At 39.7% G+C, this 19,573-nt stretch overlaps 1 protein-coding gene across 3 annotated transcripts in view; it reads right to left on the reverse strand.

The window, feature by feature from the left end:
- Positions 1-19,573, reverse strand: part of MCTP2 (multiple C2 and transmembrane domain containing 2) — a 351,696-nt gene that overhangs the window by 46,321 nt on the left and 285,802 nt on the right. For all 3 annotated transcript variants that reach the window (XM_079318155.1, XM_079318154.1, XM_079318156.1), the window contains 5 exons: positions 16,381-16,567; positions 15,575-15,668; positions 11,726-11,828; positions 9,967-10,069; positions 791-892 (listed from right to left, as the gene is read on the reverse strand). In XM_079318155.1, coding sequence (XP_079174281.1) covers positions 791-892; positions 9,967-10,069; positions 11,726-11,828; positions 15,575-15,668; positions 16,381-16,567 — 589 coding nt within the window. The remainder of the gene's footprint in view (positions 1-790; positions 893-9,966; positions 10,070-11,725; positions 11,829-15,574; positions 15,669-16,380; positions 16,568-19,573) is intronic.

A 19,573-nucleotide genomic window follows, 5' to 3' on the forward strand; every position in this document is an offset into this window, starting at 1 on the left:
TCTCTCAGTCTCTGTGTGACATAGGAGTTGCTTTTATTACATATTTTCTACAATGGGGAGGGTGAGGAAATGGCACAGGTTGGCCAGAGAGGGTGGATGCCCATCCCTGGAAACATTCAGGACAGAACTCAGACTAGCCTGGTGTAGGGGAAGGTGCCCCTGCCCATGAGATGAGTTTTAGGGTCCCTTGGAAACCAAACCAATCTGTGATTCCACTGCAGACAAGTTAAATTGGGCGAGGCTGGACTCACTTCAGCAGAAGCAGAGCTGTGGCACAGCCCACGATGGCCTTAATAAATAGGAGTTAAACTCAGTAAAAGGCTGGAAGGCATAAACGATTGAGACTGACTCAGCCACCTAAAAACTAAGCACTGTGTCCATGCCTCGTTAATTTTCCTGTCAACACCCTGGGAAGAGAACAGCCTGGGTCAGCTTTTTGGGGGAGAAGTGTTAAAAGTAATGTATAATAAAATGAACCTGAAGCCCTTTTTTGGCTGTTGCAATTGAAGCCTGGCTGCAGCAATCAGCACCTCCTTCCTAAAATGCTTGTGGATTATTTGTCCCTCCAGAATTGCCCCTTCTCTGTCCCATCCACCTGGAGAGGCCACAGCTCTGATAGCCCAAATCTTCTTCAATCACAACATCAAATATCCCTCCAGCACCAGATGCAATGGGGACAGGACTTTTCTGGCTTGGCTCCTGGTTTGAAAAGCATCACCCCCGCCTTGTCCTTGTAGATTTGCTCTTTTCTTACACCAGTGATAAGCAAAAAGAAAATACTTCAACTTACAGGATTAAATAGGACATCCAGCTCCAAGTAAATTACTCCTTTTGAAGCACGTTCCAAGTCTTTATTCTTCAGTGTGTAACAACTTTGTTTACCGTTTCTAATCTATAGTTTGGGATGGGGAGAAAAAGCATCAATATTTTCCTGGCTGTAATCCTAAACATAATTTAAAGACATTGCAAACAAATAAATAAATAACTCAAACACAAAAGAATAAAAAAAATAAAAACTTCCCCCAAACCCTGATAATATACTTGGAGCCTGAAATACAAAACAACTGTTGGATTAGAGACCTATAAAATTTCAGATTAAATCTCTTATGGTCCAACTTTAATTTTCAGACCTTGTACTTTATAGTGGAGCAGTGCACGCAATAATCAGTCTGAAAATTCTGCCCTGGAAGCCAGTGAGCTGATGGGAAGTAATCAGCCTCTGTTATTACAAGTTTAAAATGAGATTTTTCTTCCAAAGTTTAGGAAAAGAGCACAAACAACAACTTTACCTACCTATTGCACACTCCAGTACACGAAACCACTTCTTAATGCTTAGTTTATTGCAACTCTATCAAATTATTACCCAGCAAACAAATGCAATCCAAAGAAATGAATGGGCTGAAGTGGAGCGAATGCTAATGTAACAAATGTTCAAAATTAACTAATTCATGTAAAAGACTTCTCCCCCCACCCCACCCCTCAATTTCAGTACCACTTCTCTGCTCTGATCAACCGGTTGGCCCTGTCTCATGAAGCATCTATTAAAAAAAAAACCAACCAGCCCAAAAAACAAAATACCTTCCTTGCCATTTTGTAAACTATTTGGCTCAAAGCAAAAGCATTCTCTCTTCAAAAATGATGGCAGAAATGTATTTATTATACACAGTAGGATATGTATTGATTAAACATTTGGCATTTTAGGAAGCAGACCAGTTAATTCTAAACAGCAGTAACATAAAAAACTGCAGCTTACCAAAAAGCTATATTGAGGGACTGTAATGATCAAAGATTAAAGATAACGGAGGAAATTTGGGGGCATGAAATTGCAACCATATTTAAAATGGCTATTGCTGCTCTGGCATTTAGAAGAGGCACTCATATAAACCATGGTAGAAATGAGTAAGGGAAAAAAAAAAAAGGTGTAATAAGAACACAGTGATTTCACAAGACAAGGGAAAGGTCACTTTCTTTCCCAGAGTTGCTCCACACTTTCTACACCAAAACAGCTTGTCAAAGGGTAGATGAGATTTCTGCCTAAGGGTTGCAAAGGAAGAGGAATCTCACAAATACCAACTTTGCATCCTCTGTGGTGTATGCCAGGAACTCCAGCTACCTCCTATTTTTCCATCCAAGCTTTACACCTACAGAGACCCATGTGGAATTCATTTAATACCAATAAATAAAAAGAGAAGTAACACTAAACTGTTCACAAAGCACCCCTGCTTTCTCCACAAGAGAGCACATACAGTGCTGGAGCTGGATGCTGCAGCTCCCAGGAAAGGGGCAGGTGATAAAGCATTCTGCAGTCCTGCAGCCTCAAAACAAAAGAGCTGCCAAAGTGATTAGACCCTTTTCTAGGGCCAAATGGACTGGCATCAGAAGGTCCTGGGCCAACTGCCACACACAGCACTGTCAACCCATCAGAAAGGTTGCTGCTCTCTCACCAGTTTGCTTTTCCTACCTTCAAAAGGGAAAAGGCAAAAAGTATATTAAATTTACTGAATGAAAACAAAATTTCTTTAGAAAATAGTGAATTTGTTGAATTTTACAAATTAGAGGATACATGGTTTTACTGATGGCAGGGATATTGAGAAGGATTTGGTTTGAGGTCATTGCAACCCAGCAACAGGTTTATCCTGAGCTTTGACTCATGCATTCTGCTGTGACAGGATAGAATGTACTTTATTCCCAGTGTGTCTGCAGAGATGAAGATGTCCAGTATATATCACAATATCCTAATTGTGGATTCTCCATGGTTCTTAATTTTGGAGCTGAATTTCCTTGTATTTCAGGTACACATATTTCTCATCACATTTCAGCCAGTTACACCAGAAGCAACAGCTAGTGGGAAGGCCTCTTTATATTCCATGGGATATATTTCTTTCTTACATCTTTCAAGAGCATAACCCTCAAGGAAAGGAAATGTGACACAGAGCTAAATTGATAGAAAAAGGAAAAGAAATGTTTCTGAGTATTTGAGCCTGATACTGTGGTATTCTGCACTAAAAAAAAATGCTTTGAGGAAAAGATTTGTTATTTTAAGAGCTGGAGATGAATCAAACATTTTGGGTGTGTCTGCAGGTGTTTTCAAACAGTAAGTTTTAAATCAGCAACAAGTAATTTCCACTTCTGTATTTGTAAACAGGGGTTGCTTAGGAAATTTCTTGAATGGTGTCATTATTATTGTTATTGCTATTCTCAAATAGAACAGGGTAGGAAGTAATGCAGTGCAAATAAAGTTTTACAGTCAGATTTATGTGGTGTATTTAATTCTAAGTGTTCAAACTGTCTGGAAAAGGATGTGCAATTATAACTCAGCCTAAGACTAAACACTCATACAGATATTTTAGCTTTAGACTTTCTTCAAGGGGAAAAAAGCACGAGAGAACGGCAGGCTATGAAATGGTCTGTCTCCATTGCATTATCATTTGGATAAAAAGGAAAAAAAAACCTGAAAAATAAGACAAACAGAAGACTCCCCTATAGTTTTGGCACTGTGCTGGGGCAGTGTGGTTCAAAAAAGGGTAGAGGGTAATTCTAAGACCCATGACTGCACAGAGATTACACTGGTGGCATGTCTAAACTGTACCCACAAGAAAACATGCAACATCCTCATTTTCACTGCATCCTGCTCTTGGGGCAGAGTTCAGATTCTCTTCAGCTTCTCCCCTAACCTGAGGGACAGACAGTTACAGTAATTTCATTTTGCATCTATTTCTTTCTGCTCTCTGGGTACTTTCTCACAGTCTCTGCTATTCCCAAAGAATGCTGAAATGTTCTCTCCAGCTGTGGAAAAGCAGCCAGGACTGGTGTGGTAGGATGAACCTCAGTGTCAGGAAGATCAGGTTTCTTCTGTCACCCTAACACCTTTTGCTACAAACCTGATGATGTCACACAGGTTTGACTCAAGGAGTAGTCCTGATATCTCTGCCTAAAACAGCTTAGCATCTACTTATGGAAAAAGGAAGGGAAAGGAATATTCGAATTAAATGTGAAAATATCTGCAGGTAAGCACCTTAAAGAGACATAATCAATATTATTCCTTTATTGATGATGCTTTATATCCTCACTGAATACTAATGCCTGCATTCTCTGAAAGCTTCTTAATAGCTTACTGGGGCTCAACTACCAAGCAAGCCTGCCCATAACTCTGGGATTAACACGAGGACAGCAGTGCCTACCACACCCACATGCTGCATTTTGCAAGGTCACTGTCAGAAAAATAGTCTGGATTTTCATCCCATGGGAATTTCTGATATTTGGGGCAATTCCCTCTTCTCAGTCAACACAGAGAGACAAAAGCACCCATCTTTTCACAGGAAGAACTGTATATTCTATGTTACATCCCTTCTCCATACAGGACCATGAAAAGGAAATTATCAGTTGGAAGAAAAGCTAAAATTCTTTTTTGCAATAAATATTTTTACAGAGGCACTTGAGGCAAAAAACTCCCTGAAGTTGCCTCTAACTGAAGGAAATGTTGAGGTACACGAGACCACCATCCAGTCAAGGTCCAAAGTGCACCAGGTTCCTCTCAAATGAATGAATATATTTGCTAAACTCTTCGCACAGATGTCCCCAGTAAAACAAATGTGACTAAACACAGTATTGATGTAGCCAGCCAATGCTAAATCTATTAAGCAACAACCTTCTGACCGCTTGGGAATTTTAATGAAATAGCAAAAGCCAAGATTGATATGACACAAAACACGGAGCAGACAGGACCCTTACGCAGCAAAGCGTGTTTTTTCATTGCTCTTGTCTTAAAGAAATATGGTTTAGAGGCTTTTTTTTTTGCATTGATTTTAAGAAAACTTCACTCTGTATCCAGCTTTGATGCAGATTCAATGTCATATATTGATGACCTGACAGAAGAACGCTGGGTTAAACCTCTGTACATCAACACCCGTGACGTGTGGAGAGGGTAATGGCTACTCTCCAAGGGTAATTCATCTAAAGCATTTGGGACCTCTGATACTCCTGCTTGAGCTCATTGCTGATGCACAATGTCATCCCATTTGCCCTGCATAACATAAAGCTGTCTTGTAATAGACACACACCTCCCCTTATCAAAGGACGTGTTTCCCCAGGAAAAGATGAAAGCAAGCCACATCTTTGACCCACCTGCATGTGAATAAAGAGGTTTTTGTTCCTCCCCAGTCATGCCATATGCACCAAACCAATTTTGTACAAAATGCCTGTTCCTTCACCCCAAAACTCCTTACCCCAAACACTTCCCTTCGAATAACCTTCTGTGGGATCCAAAGTGGAACTGAGATTTGGATTTTTGGCACAGGACTGCTATCCAAAGAGATATGGAGCTGCTGGACTGAAAGAAAGCAGGCAGGGCTTTCAAATGAGGGCTTTGAGCCTGTCTGAGGAGGAGCTGAAACCCTGGGAGCACAAGGATCCTAGGTGATACTTGAGACAACATCCCTGTTGACACCTTTCCAGTGAGCAGCGAGTGGCTGGGGGAGAATCTAATGTCAGAAACAAGATGTTGCTTCTCAGGAAGAGATGTGGGGGACTTTTCCCCATCCCAAAAATCCCAGTTCATGATCAGGATAACAGTCAAACAGGCAGCACACTTCACAGCTGCCTCCATTGCATAAACACAGCAATTTCACTTTTCTTAAACTCTAAAACTTTCTCCTGGAAAGGGCTGTGCAACTAATGGTCAAGTGCTAAGTGCAATCATCAGGTGTCTGCTCTCTGAATCCAGGCCATCCTGTAGACCATAGTGTGCCAAAGGCACACTCCTTGTTTTCAGTGTATCACTGGCTACTGACCTTGCCTGGCACTTGGGAATATTTCACAGACCTCTTCCTGTTGGCTGGGAAAAAAGGGTGCAGCTGAGGACTACTCTGACCTGATAATCCAGCAGATAAAAAATATTCCATTCTGCGCTACAACTCTTCACTCAAAGGCCTTTCTACATGAGGATATTTGATATACTCTGCTTTCAAATTCATTGAAGCACACTATATGCTCCCATGTCTCTAATAACTTGTAGCCTTCTAGGAGATAGGAGTCTCTTGAAGCAGAAGAAAAAAGACAGACCCTCACAAAGAGACACACGGTTGCCTTTCTAAGATCTAGGACACAAAGGAACACAGAGATAGAAAGGACTTCTTTGATAATTAGTTCAAGTCCCCCAGAACCTACAAAACTTCTAAAACCTATCAAACTTCTTTCTTGAAGTAATAAAGTTTTTGCCCTACTTCTTCTGTTCCCCAGGTTCTTCTCCAGTTTCTGGCACAAAAGCTGTTCAGACCTCATGGGCTTCCCTTGCACTGCCCATGCACCAAAATCTCCCTCCCAGCCCAAGGCTTGGCCAAGCCATACTCTATGGGTCACCTCTGCAAGAGAAGGATCCACTTTGCTGGGCACTGTGGTAGCACTAACTTGTGTCCTTTCTGGTGTAAATTGTGAATGTGGCTGACCAGAGCAGTGTTTGAGATGAGGTCTCACACATGCTTTAGAGGAGGACAGTAACTTGACAAAAAGAACAGGAGAAAATTACAATAGGTTGATCAACATGGAAAAGTTAAAGCTAAACTACAAATTTCTCTCCCTCTGTTTTGCTCCTCAAATTCTATTATTTTATTGCTAGCAAAATGTGCATTTATGCAATTCTGCTTTATCACATCTACCAGAATGTAAAGTTTGCAGCTTTATTCATCATTTGGCACCTTAAAACTCTTCTCATGCTGCCCAGTTTTTTATTTTTCTTATTTGGTTCCTGCTATAATCCTAGATCACAGTCAAGGATGAAGGGAAAGAAAACATAATTTCACCATCCCTGAATTTTTGTGCCATAAGGTTAATCCTGTGTTAATGTGATGATGAGGGTGTAGTCATGTTTGCAAAATGCCAGTGTGGGACTACTGAACACATTTAACCCAAAATTTAGTGTCATACTAATTAAACATTTCATATCCCTCCAACATACACTTTATTCAAGGCAATTTTTCATTAAGAAAAGAATCTAGTCATCCATGAACAATTCCTGAAGTAAACTTACTTCATGTGCTGACAGCTCACAAGTCAAACTTGTGAATTTTTAACAGGAAAATAGAATGGCAAAAGCACATCTATTTTCAAAAGACAATTCAATGCCAAGCAAATATTAGGCCTGATTACATACAGAAATTAAATCTACATGATTGGGAGGCTTCCTTGAGTCTTTAACTTTTGTTCTCTTTTAGTATATTTATCTAAATGGTTCAAAGGATACATTCAAAGTTACAGTCAGAATGACAACATACATTGAAATTCCCATTTGAAGAAAAAGAGCTTAGAAAATTACAGCTCTCTATCTGAGCAGACCAAGTTAATAGGTGCAAAATGTTTTTAATCAGAAGCAGAGATGAGTATATTTACACTAGATTTGACTGAAATAGGAGGCAGAGAACTTTGGATGGGAAGGAAGAAGATCAGTTGGCAAGGGAAAGCATAAACAACTTTTATTTTATTTTTTTTAGTCCCAAACCTTGGACACAAAAAAACCTACACTGCATAGTTTGGACATTACCACACACATGCACTCCCCTCCTCTGCCTTGTTACATGCTTCCTAAGGGATACTTGACAAATGCCTATAAAATCAACAGAAAATCCAAATCTAACATCTTCTCACTGTGAGCCCACACAGCCTGCTGCCGATCATGCAGGCCATTTGGCAAGCACTGGGTCTGCAGGAGAGCAGCTGCTCCAGCCACTCTCTTCCAGTAACATCAGAGATACGAGGACTTGGGGAGAGATTAACAAAGTGATCAAAAATGGAATAAAAGATGTTAAGAGGTTTTTTCCTCCCTGTAAACATCAAATAATCCTCCATGCCCAACTGACTCGAATATTACTCTAAAATAGGAGATATTGACAACTCAAGCTACGAAAATAGATGAACGATCTAAAATATCCCCAAAAAGATCACACAGTCTGTGCCACAGAGGGAGAGCATTGCAAAGCTCACAGCAGCGTGTGGGCCACTGAGAGCTCAGCATTTACTCCTGCATCTCAGGCTCTTTACATCCCCAAATTGCTGGGGTTCTCCCATTTCAGACACCAGTGTGAACTGCACAGGTGGATGAAAGCATACACACTTTTATGAAGAGATTCAGAAACCACACTGCTTTTAATTCACATATATAAGAAATACGTTTATTTAGACAAAATCACAACAAAACTGGAGCACACAGAGCTATTTCTTTACCACTATAAAGCATTCTTTAGTTTGGGATCATATCCTCTAAGTCAGTTCAAGAGTTTTCTGGGCAGTTCATTATTTATTTGGAAATACCAAATGTTTCAGTCTCCCTCCGTGATCTTGACTGTTCCCTTACCTAAACTGTGCTGATGCTGTGAGGCTTATATGACTTGCCTTGATCAGATGGGAGCTTTCCTTTCCCTCTAGAAATCTCCCATTTCTCCAGTCTCTGCTGGCACAGAGCCCCACAGATCCATCACTGCCTTTCCAGCAGCCGACCTCTAAAATTCAAAGACAAGCTCTTGCCTTAGCCCTGGAAGATGTGTGCCAGCCTTTCTGAGAGGTGAATCTGCTTTCATGGGGATATTTCAAAACAAGACTGCAATTTTGTATTTTGCAGTTTCAATCAGGATCCACCATCTGCCTATTTGAGAGTGCTATTACCCACAGCATCACACCGAGCATTACCAAAAACGCCTCACCGCAGCCTGTGCTGCTGGAATCAGGTTAGATATGGAAAGTATAAATGTCACCATGGACTATCCTGATTTGAAAAGGACTCACAAGGATCCTTGAGTCCAATTCCTGCACGGGACAACCCCAAGAATCACACCACAATGCTTGTATAACAAATCATCACCCCATATATACAACCCATTTATACAGGGCTCAACTGGACAAATATCTGTCACAGCCTCCCCTTGGCCCAGGGAAACTCCTGCAACGCATCACTGCCTCAGAATGCACAGAAATCCCTATACTTACAGCCAAACATTCACACAAGTCACAGAAACCCCCATGCTTACAGCCAAACATTCACACAACTCACAGAAACCCCCATGCTTACAGCCAAACGTGTTCACACAACTTGGCTAATATGACACAAGAGTCCCATGATGTTTCAAGCCTCATCTACTAATTGATTTAATAAGTCACAGCCTAGAAAGTTCTTCCTAACATTACAGTAAAAACTACCAGAACCTTCTGTGGCACTGCACATACACATGGAGCTGTTTACGTCCTCTTGATCTGGTTTGCTCACCATTACTACCAGTCTTGTTTCAAAATTAAATCAGTCTTACCAAACACAAAGCTTCTTTTTCCCCACTACCCTATTAAAGTCTTTTAATGATCCTTTCATGTTCCACTCTCTTTAGCTTGGCCTTTTTTTGGCTGTTTCTGAAAAAGCTTCAACTCTCCTTAATCTCCAGAGCAACCACTTTCCCCTGAGCTCGCTTTGTTTCCAGTTTTGATTTTATACTCCCATGGTAGTGCTCACTCCTCACATATTTGTTTACAGAACAAAAGCCACCAGTCTTTAAAAGCACTATGGAGTGGAAAACACCCCTTTTAGGTAATTTCATTCAGCTGTGCCAATAACAACAGCTATCTCTAGTCAATCCTACTGCGATGTGCAATTACTTTCTTGGAGTAAAAAGAAGCAAGACAGAACAAAGACATGCTTAAAATGTTACCTTCAGAAGATGATGTGGAAACACACAGAACAACTCAATTATGTTTTCAGACCTACATGGCACTGATGAAGTAAGGACATTTCTGCAATTTGCTTTCCAATCAACCAAATTTGTACTAAGATGGGTTGACAATGCTCGTTACACTAAGGAGAACTATAAACACTGCCAACTAAGGCATGTGCAGATCACAAACCTGTTTAAATCTGTGGGGTTTTATGGTACAGAGGGAAAAAACACAACTTGTTCCCAGCCAATCATGATACATGTGGTAAAGGTAACTTACAGACAGCAAAGGGATGGCAACTTTTCCAAGGAAATCAGGGGGTTTATCTCCATCTTCATCAAACACTGTCACTTCCAGAACATCGTGAATATCTTTAATAGGGCTGGAACAAAAAAAGTGCAGACACATAAAAACAATATTAAATACACATGCACACAGTCTCCTCCACAAAGATCTGAGACTACTGTTTAACTAATTAAGTTTGTATTACCTTAGGGTATATAACTAGCACTTAATTAAATTCCCCCCCAAAACAAATCAAGTGATGGGTATTCCCCAAGCTCTCCCCTCATGTTTCAGTTGCATAACTAGGTGAAGAAACTACCAGGCAGTGACTTTTTGATATTTTTTTGTAGTGGTGATGCTATCAATGTAAAACTGAGCTTTCCAACAGAGAATGCTGGTGACTGGGAAAGGTCAGGGGCTGAATTCAACCCAAGTTTCATTGTATTAAAACTGCACTGTGACACACACAGAAAAGTGTGTTGCAGAAAACCTGGATATACTGGGGAAGGCTTTCTAGTGGTAATGAAAACTCCAGCTGAAATGCACTCATCCACCCAAAACAATCCACATTGCTCCAAAATAAATCTAAATCATCAATAGCTTTTAAGGGGCTTAATTATGTTTTTTTAATAGACAAAAATCCAAGGAGAGAGGCAAGTGCCTGACTGGCTCTGCAGATTTGGTGCTTGGATTAGGCAGGCAACATCAGTAAGAAAGTTAGAGAGAGTCCATAGCTGACATTTCTGAGACCCACAGGAAGTACAGACACAAACTTTCTTTTTAAATAAAATAAATTTGGATTGTTATTGGATTTATTTTGCTGGCTGAACATCCGACAAGACTCATCTGCTGGTACAGTCTCAGAAAAAACAGTGATGAGTGGAAGCTACTTGAGAACAAAGTATGAGAAAGGACTCCAAGAAACAAGCATTCAGCTGTGTCCCTGAATTAAACAGAAATCCAGCAAAGTATTTCTAATACAGAAATCAGATAGCTTTTCTTGTGTTCTCATACAGCCTAGTATTTATGAATGTTGCTTTAGCAAGAAGTTCATAATTTTCAAACTGTTCTCCACTGGACAGACACAAATGTCACAAATGCTTCACTGCCAGCCTTTGCACAGACTGCTGCAGCCTTGGGAGACGTTTATCACACTCACTCACTCACAAAAATCTTTGTCAGCATAAAGCAAGATTAAAAAATTGGGCTGCCTAAAAGCAATACCTAAATTATAACTTTTATTATTAATAAAGTGACAAATAAAAGAATATCTTGTTTTCCATAAAAATTTAAGCATCTAATTTGGAGCATGTTTGACTAGTTTAAATTCAGAAGATATACCAAAACCAACACTCTCTGCTTACTTCAAATTAAACAAAGGTTCTACCAAGGTTCAATGAAACATATTTTATTTTAAGTTATGGAAAATGTAGGCATGAGTATCTGGTCTCAACTTTCTGTTACATTATCTCTTGGATCAAGCTATGACTCCATTATGTCTAGTCATGATTCTTCCTATAAATATCACAGTAATTTTTCTTTTAATGACTTCTATTAATAAACTCCATGCAAGAAATAGTAAAAGGCAAAAGGCTTTAATTAAGTTATATTTGAGATTTCTCCAGTATCCTCTCCGACTATGAAAAAAATGACATATCTTAAACTTGACCTTTGTATTTTCCCAAAGTCAATAGCTTTCCTAGCTAAGCTGCTAGCTGCAGTTGCTGCATGGTTTCCAAAGCAATCCACTTACAATGTGAAAACTTTGTTCCACTCTGGATTGAGGTTCTTGTAAACGGTGTGTGTTTGAAGCATGTCGTTCCCCAGCTCCAAGACACAGAAAGGATCACTTTTGCCTAGGCAAAGGAAAAAAAAATGAAGTGGACCAGTTATGGTATTTCGTATGCAGACTCCTTCTTTGCAGTAGGGCTGAGGAAATGATTGGTTAAATAAAATTAGATCCATTAAAAAAAACTGTGAAGTGCCCCATTCCGTTGGAATGACTTGCCAAAAAAAACAGTATATCTGATCACTCTGGAAACTCCAACACTTACCTTGCAGCCCACTCAGGGGCTTCCTTCTAATACCTGAAATCTGAGACTTTGAGTGAATCACCTCTCAGTCTACAGCAAGAGAGATCTGTTCATGTTGGCAATTACTCAGCTGCCCTTAGGACACCATTGCTCTGAGCCAGGGAAGGAGCAGGGCTGCAGTCACACTCCCTATTTCATCCTCTGCTTAGAACCTGTGGTGGTCTTCAGCTGATTACAGCATTAAGTATCCACATCAAGAAAAGAAGCACACTGACTGAAATCAGAAGCATTTCTTCAATTAGTTCCATGTGAGCAAGTCCTTGAAGATATGAAGTCTCTACACCGTGCCACAGTTTAAACAAAACCCAACATCAGCAGGAGAATCCATGCATGATCCTGGTATTGTACTTACAGCAAACAAGCCAAGCAAACTCCCCCAAAACAAAACAAAGCAAAAAAGGAAAAAAAAAACCCAAAAAACCCTCCTCTCTAAAGAAGGATGCCAACATGGAATCTATTAGGTGAACACATGTTTGCTAATGTATTTTTTGATCACTCACATTAAATGAATTTGTAGTTTTCCTAACTCATTGCAGCTCAGCAGTTTCCCTGTGAGCAGAGTGGCCCCTTATCAGCATGTCTGGCTCAGTATCTGATTTAATCTCATCTCCAATGTTCATGTACAACTCAGCCACAGACACTCCAGCCTAACTTCTATGTAGGCAGCTAAATACGTCAGCAATGCAGGGATTTAGATACCAGACAAACAAGATATTTAAGCAAAAGCTGTCCTTTTCTTAATCCTTATTTTCTGTATTATTAATGCAGAGCTTTTAAGGGTCTTACTCTCAGAAGTTTATAAACTAAACAGGAATCTTTTCAGTATGTAAACAGTGGGTATTAACTAGTCAATATTGGTAAAGTTTAAAGACCATGTGTATTACTGAAATCTATTTGTCTTCTCTTTTGCAGCTTACATGCCCATTCCCTGTTAAGTGTGGAAAATGCAAGTAGCCTTTCAGAGAAACTGCTTGAAATGCAAACTGGTATATGCCAAAAACAATCCCACTGTATAATTTGGTATTCTGAGTGCTATTTTTTGGTCAGTGAGCAAATGCAGTGTTTGAGAAGAACTCTCATGCGTACACAGAAAACATCCAACAAAGCAGAAAAAGTCATTTCCACGTCAACAGAACTATTATCTAGGAATATAAAAGTATGGAAGGCTCAAACTGGGCTAGATGTGGCTGAAGAGCTTCTACATATATGATACAGCTGCCTGGAAACCAGCCCTAAAATTTATGTCCAAGAGTAAAATACGGATTTTCAAAACAGTGTTCAAAACCAAAGCAGACAGTGTGTGTTTTCTGATCACTATTATTACAGCAGGCTAAAAACTTGCAATTAAAATCTATTGATGATAATATACAAGCAACTGACAGAAACCCCAATCACACCAAAATCCAATCTTTACTGTGGGAATAAGGTATAAGGTGGCATTACACTCACCAAACCCACAGCTCTGCAGGATGGGGGGATTTTGGACTCATGACTGCCATGAGAAGGGACAGGGAGGGGACACTACCTGCTCACACTGCTCCTCTATTAACCCTTGGAAATCTTTGTACCTCTGATTCCCTCTGCGATTTTCCCTTTATTAGATTTTTAGCTGGGACTTTGAATTTACTTTTATCAATAACAATAAATCTGAGCAGTCTCCTTGGCAATGCAGGAAATATGGCACTGCTCTAGGAGGGCTCTATTATGGAAGCCCATAATTGCTGCACTAATCATTTATGAATGGCTCAGAACAGATAATTAATCTTTATGTCTCTCATTTCATGATCAGAAATTATGCTATTTTTACCTAAAATGGCTGCATCCTTTTGCAATTTGGTGGGTCTATTACAGCATAATACTAGGATATTTTCAGCACTGCCATTGAAAAACAATTTGTCATTTGCTTCATGAATCAGGCTCAAAGCCTGGGTTATTTTGAATATAATGACAGACTGAGTAACCTTTTACTTAAGCAGAATTTCATTCTGTGCTATGCACAAGGAATGTGTGTCACATACTCTATATGAAAAGTCTTTGAATTGCAGAATCAAGAACCTGCGTGTCTCTTCCAATGTTCATTATCCACCCACATGCTCCTGTTTGAGTACTGAGGGAGAGGGGGCCAAATCCATCACTGATGCAACTGCTTTAGCATCAGCAAAGTTTTCCAGAAGGTAAATAACCTTCTGGGCTCAGCTCTTTCCATGAATTCTGTCTATATTAAAACCTCACATATTTCTAGATGGAACTTTTGGCACATGGCAAAGCTGGGGCTGCTCTGCTGTGCTGCACTTATTAAATTAAATTAGTCAGCAAGGTGCAGTTACATCCTAATTCCATATGGACCTATACATTATGTCAATTTAGGTATGGATTTCTTTACAGGTTACCTTTCATTATTGACAGGTTTTGCTTTGGTTTGGTTTTTTTTTCAAATTAAGTTCTTCAGTTCTTTAAAGTACTGCTCGCTACAGTAAACATTTTTTTCCAATTCAGGGTTAAGCAATGAATTGAAAATAGCCCTAAAATAGTTCCATGATTAATCATGGGCTTTCTCTTTTGCTCCTTTTCTTAGGAGCAGCATTCTCTTATGTAACAAATACAAGGGAATGGGGCAAGAATGTTTTCTCTCTACCATCTTTCCTGCTTTTATCAACAAGTTATCTTAAAAAAATGACTGTGTCAGCAAATACACAACACACAATGCTGTGCCTGTGAATTATGAGCTGCTGTGAGATAGAGAGGGGAATTAAAAGGTCTCCAGAATCCTGGAGAAGATGATAATAAAAATAATAATATCCAGGCAGTCGCTACAGAGAAGTATCAACCTCCTAGATTTTTCCCAGAGGTACAATATAAAGTTGTGGTTTTAAAAGGTGTTAGTGCCCACTGCTGTCAGGACCAAGCACAACCTGAGGAACAGCTCAGTGGAAAATCCATACTTTTCATGGAGTAAGATCACCAAAAGGTCATCCCAAATTGAAGCCTCATATAAGCTCTAAGAGAAAGCATCACATTCACAACCCCATTGCTGACAAGTTTTCTCTTTCAGGTGACAACCTGCAGCATCAGCCAAACCCACACACCCAGCACCACGTCAGACACCCCAAATTCTTTTAGTCCTGCTCCAAACTCACAAGGCACCTGATAGAAGATGGAGAGGCTTTGCTCTGCAGGTGCTTTGCAGACACCACCACTTTATATCAACTCTTATTTTACATATTCCTGATGGAAAAAACACTTAGCATGATGTGCTGTTGTAAATTTATCTGTCAGATTGCTCAGGTCTAATGGGAAATTAAGATCTCCATTCACTGGACCTTCCCACATACTTTAGGCAGTCAAAGTCATTTGGTATCTCAGCTCCCCAGGCAGGTCTCAGTGCTGGAGAGATGATGGGATGATTTACTTTTTCTTGATCAACTGACAGTACTGCACAAAGTCTATCATTTGCAAGATTATATATATATATATATAGCATCATATGCTGCAAAACAGAAATAAAATACCTGAAAAATCTGCTGCCATCAGGTCCACTGCTTTTAAAACTTTGACTTGTAAGAAGCCAATGTCCTTTATGTCCCGAAAGGAATTCTTTATACACTGCAAGGAGAAAAGTGCAAAGATGTATTTTGCTTGTAATTCAGTAAGAAACAGAGACTGTTGGACCACTAAATAACTTGTCACAGAATCAGGTTGGAAATAACCTCTAAGATCATCAGGTTCAATAATTAATCAGTGCTGCCATGCCCATCATTAAACCACATCCCTAAAAGATACATCTACCCCTCTTTTAAATACCTCCAGCACTGATGACTCAACCACTTCCCTGGGCAGCCTGTTCCAGCGTTGAAAACCCTTTTGGTGAAGAAATGTTTTCTAATATCCAATCTAAACTTCCCCTGGCACAACTTGAGATATGCTTATTCCTTCCTGACCAGCTTTTGAGGATGTGGAAGCGTCAAAGCTTTATCTCCCAACATTTGAAAGTGCAGAAAAAAAACCTCCCCAAAGGAGGGAATAAAGTTAGGTATATTATTATCTTTTCATGATATTCAGTGTCTCATTCCCCATGATAATCTCCTAATACAAGTTTGCAAAGAACAGCATTAGTTTAAAACTCAACAAATACAAACAGCCAAATTGCTTGGGTCAGTCTGCCCTGCCAATCTCCTCATTATTCAAAATGCAACTACTCCATTAAATAGTTTTCTTTGGTAGGGGGCATGTTATTATGACTGGAGAATTTTTTTTCTGCAATTTTGACTATTTCAAACAAAAAAAAAAGAAAAAAAAAAAAGAAAGCCAAACTCACATAGCGCTGAGAAATCTGTTTCCGTTCATTGGGGTCTGCCAAAGGACAGACACACAGATCAGAGATGGACACCCCTGTACATGGGGCAACAGCAATCAGCATCAGCAGGGACCCTGGATGCTTTTCCAGAGGCAGCTCCAAGCAGTTGGTCTGCTTTGTTGGCAGGGCAGTAATGTCAACGTGGCATCTGGAACAACATTGCCAAGGGTTAACAAGGAAAAGGAGTTGGTAAAAAAAATATAAGAAAGCAACATTTATATTGATTTCAGCAATAAGCAGGCACCAAAACTTATTTCTTCTTTAGGATAGAAAGAGTGAGGAAAAAAAAAAATCATCCCAAAATTAAACATGGGAAACCAATCTGGCAGATTCTATTGCACTTACTGTCAGATTTTGCTTTCTGGTCTGTCTGCTGATAAGCGAAGGTAAAAGGTTTGGGCTGCAAGTACAGGAGGAAAACTTAACTCTGGCCTGCCTCACTTCCCCTCTAAAATCCCCCAGTGTTTTGTGATGGATTTGAAACACAATTTTATTTCACCTGGGGGAAAAGAAAAGGGGCAAATGCAAAATTTAAAACATTAGCCTAAAATAGATTTGCTTCTTTAAAGTCACATACTCCATTTTATGCTACATTATACTGTATGCCCCAATCTCTTTTACAAGCCTTACTACAGCTACATTTTCAGTGTACTGTTATATTTCCCAAAGGGAAGAATTGTCTTAAAAGTCCCCCCCCACCCACTCCTTGCATGTAATATGTATCATTAACCTGATGCTTCCTCCAAAAATAAAAATAAAGAGGATGAAAGAGAAACATTCATAAAGAGACAACAATAAAATATGAGTATGGGCTAAAGCAGAGAGATCACCAGGCAGCCAGTAACACACGAAGGGAGTGGTTCAATGCAACAAAAAAGTCTAATCACTTGGCTCAGCTAATTCCTTTCTATTTAGAAGTCCAGTAAATGGAGTGGAACTTTCTTGAACCTCTGTGGGGCTTGGTTTGTAAGAACAGGTTGAACAAAAGTTACAGATGAAAAAAGAGTTAAAGAAAAAAAACAAATCGAAACAAAACAAAATAAAGAAAAGGTTTGCTGCCACACTACAAGAGGAGGAACATTCCTCACAGGGACAGGCAGGGGATGATGGAGAGTGAGGGGTTTTGCTTCACTTAATGCCTGCCGACAAGTTTTTATTTAAACTAAACTTGTTAAGGTGTTGTCTTAATAGGCTAAAATTCCACAGGGTTCCCCCAGGTGGGTTTCTTCTGGGTAAATGGTGCATGTAGTGTTCCTGATTGATCCCATTCCAGTAGTAGAGCTGGAGCAGTTTATGCCCATCTGCTATAAATTGCACGCTTTCCGCTTCTTAACAGCCTATTTTCTGTGAATGCTAAAGGGGGTGAAAAAAAAAAAGAAAAAAAAAATCTCAAAACATTTCAGCCTGAGAACCCAAGAAGCCGTGTTATGAAGTAAAAGCCACTGCTCTGATGAGTTTCTACATTGTCCACTGTACTAAAACACAACTCCTTGAGCCTCCTCTGACCACAATCAACGGGAATGACTTTGCCTTAAGTGTGCTCTTTTCTCTCCACTGCTCTGGAGGTACAACAGGTTTCAAGTTTACTCTTATTAGCTGCTTTCAAGAGCTTTGAAAGAGAAGGAGAATAAAGCAGGCAGAGTACCAAGACGGCTGGGTGTGTAGGCTGCCTCTCAACACCATTCCCAATGTGAGAGGTTGCATTTAAAGCTCATTGCTTCGCCTAGACACCTCAGAAAAATATGACAGGGAAAGTTACAGCAGGAAGGAAAACAAAACAACAAAGAGAGGAAAAAAAGGCCTTATTTCTTTCTGAGAGAAAGCCCTTGTCACTTCCACACTGCAGGTCAGCATCACCTTGGCTGCATTAACACTGCTGTGTCTCAGGCTGCAGTTCCAGTGATACTTTGGGTATCAGCACAAAATGGAGAATGTATCCTTATCCTGCAGTTTAGTTTTTGGTTGTTGTTTTGGGGTTTTTTTTCCTAGATGCAGAAACTGAAGGATGGAGAGGGGAAATCTCAAGGTCACCCAGCTGGTGTGTGGTTCAGCTGGCAACAGAGGCTATGTCTCCCACATCAGCATTTCATACACCACCCACTCAACAAAATCCACAACTGGGAAAAGCTGCAGTTGCTTTTTATGTATAAAACTTTCCATGGAGTAAGATAGAAAACACAACTTGTTCAGACAACACTGCATCTCCCACCAATAGATAACCTCAAACTCCATCATATGTCAAAGTTAAATATAATCCTATTTTGTTTTGGCAAATTGGAATTGTTTCTCTTCTTAAAAGAACTTGATTTGCACAAGGTCAAAGAAAAGATGGAGCATAAGGGTGTGGGGGTTGGAGGGATGCACATGTGGAGGGGAAAACAGCAGGAGGTGGAGTGTAAGTATTTCTTCCTCAAATCATGTCTGATTTCTGTGCAAACTAACTTTCCTTAAAACATCTGTGTTCACTCAAGGTATGCCTGTATTTTCTTGTGAGGAGCTGAAAAAAAAAAAATCCACATTTGCACTGGCAAAAGACTTAAGAAAAAACAAAAAAAGACAATCCATCTCATTTAGGTTATACAACATAATTGATCAGACTGCAGAGAATGCAGCTTGGTAAAACAATTAGACATTCAATTTACTATATAAATTCAGCAATTTCCACACTAACACTTCTACGCTATTAAAACGAGTCTAATGATTTCCAAACTACTTCCCTCATTCTCTTGAAACAGAAACTCTTCCTTTCCTTCTTTCTCAGGTTTCTATCTGCAAGATCTAATTACAGATAATTATTTCACAGGAAAGTGGTAAGAGACTATTCTGATGGGCACAGCATCAAACTAATGGAGGTAATCCACTTTTGTTTAAAAGTCGTCTGCTCTGAATGCAAAGGGCAAAACTCTCAGAACATTTGTATTTTAGGTGATACAAATGATCTCCTGAGTTAAATTCTCGACAGTAATCCCATTTTAGCATGGAATAGCTCTGCTTGTTGTCATCTGTCACTATGTTACATATTCAATTCAGACATAATTTTACACACAAGTGGTTACATGCACAATCTATAGGGGCTGCAGCTCTGTAAGTTAAGAAAGCATTGTGCATACAAGTGTATCACTTTTATTTCTTTTAACCATGATTAATTAAATGC

The sequence above is a fragment of the Erithacus rubecula genome, assembly GCF_903797595.1.
Source record: "Erithacus rubecula genome assembly, chromosome: 14".
In the NCBI taxonomy this organism is placed as follows: Eukaryota; Metazoa; Chordata; class Aves; order Passeriformes; family Muscicapidae; genus Erithacus; species Erithacus rubecula.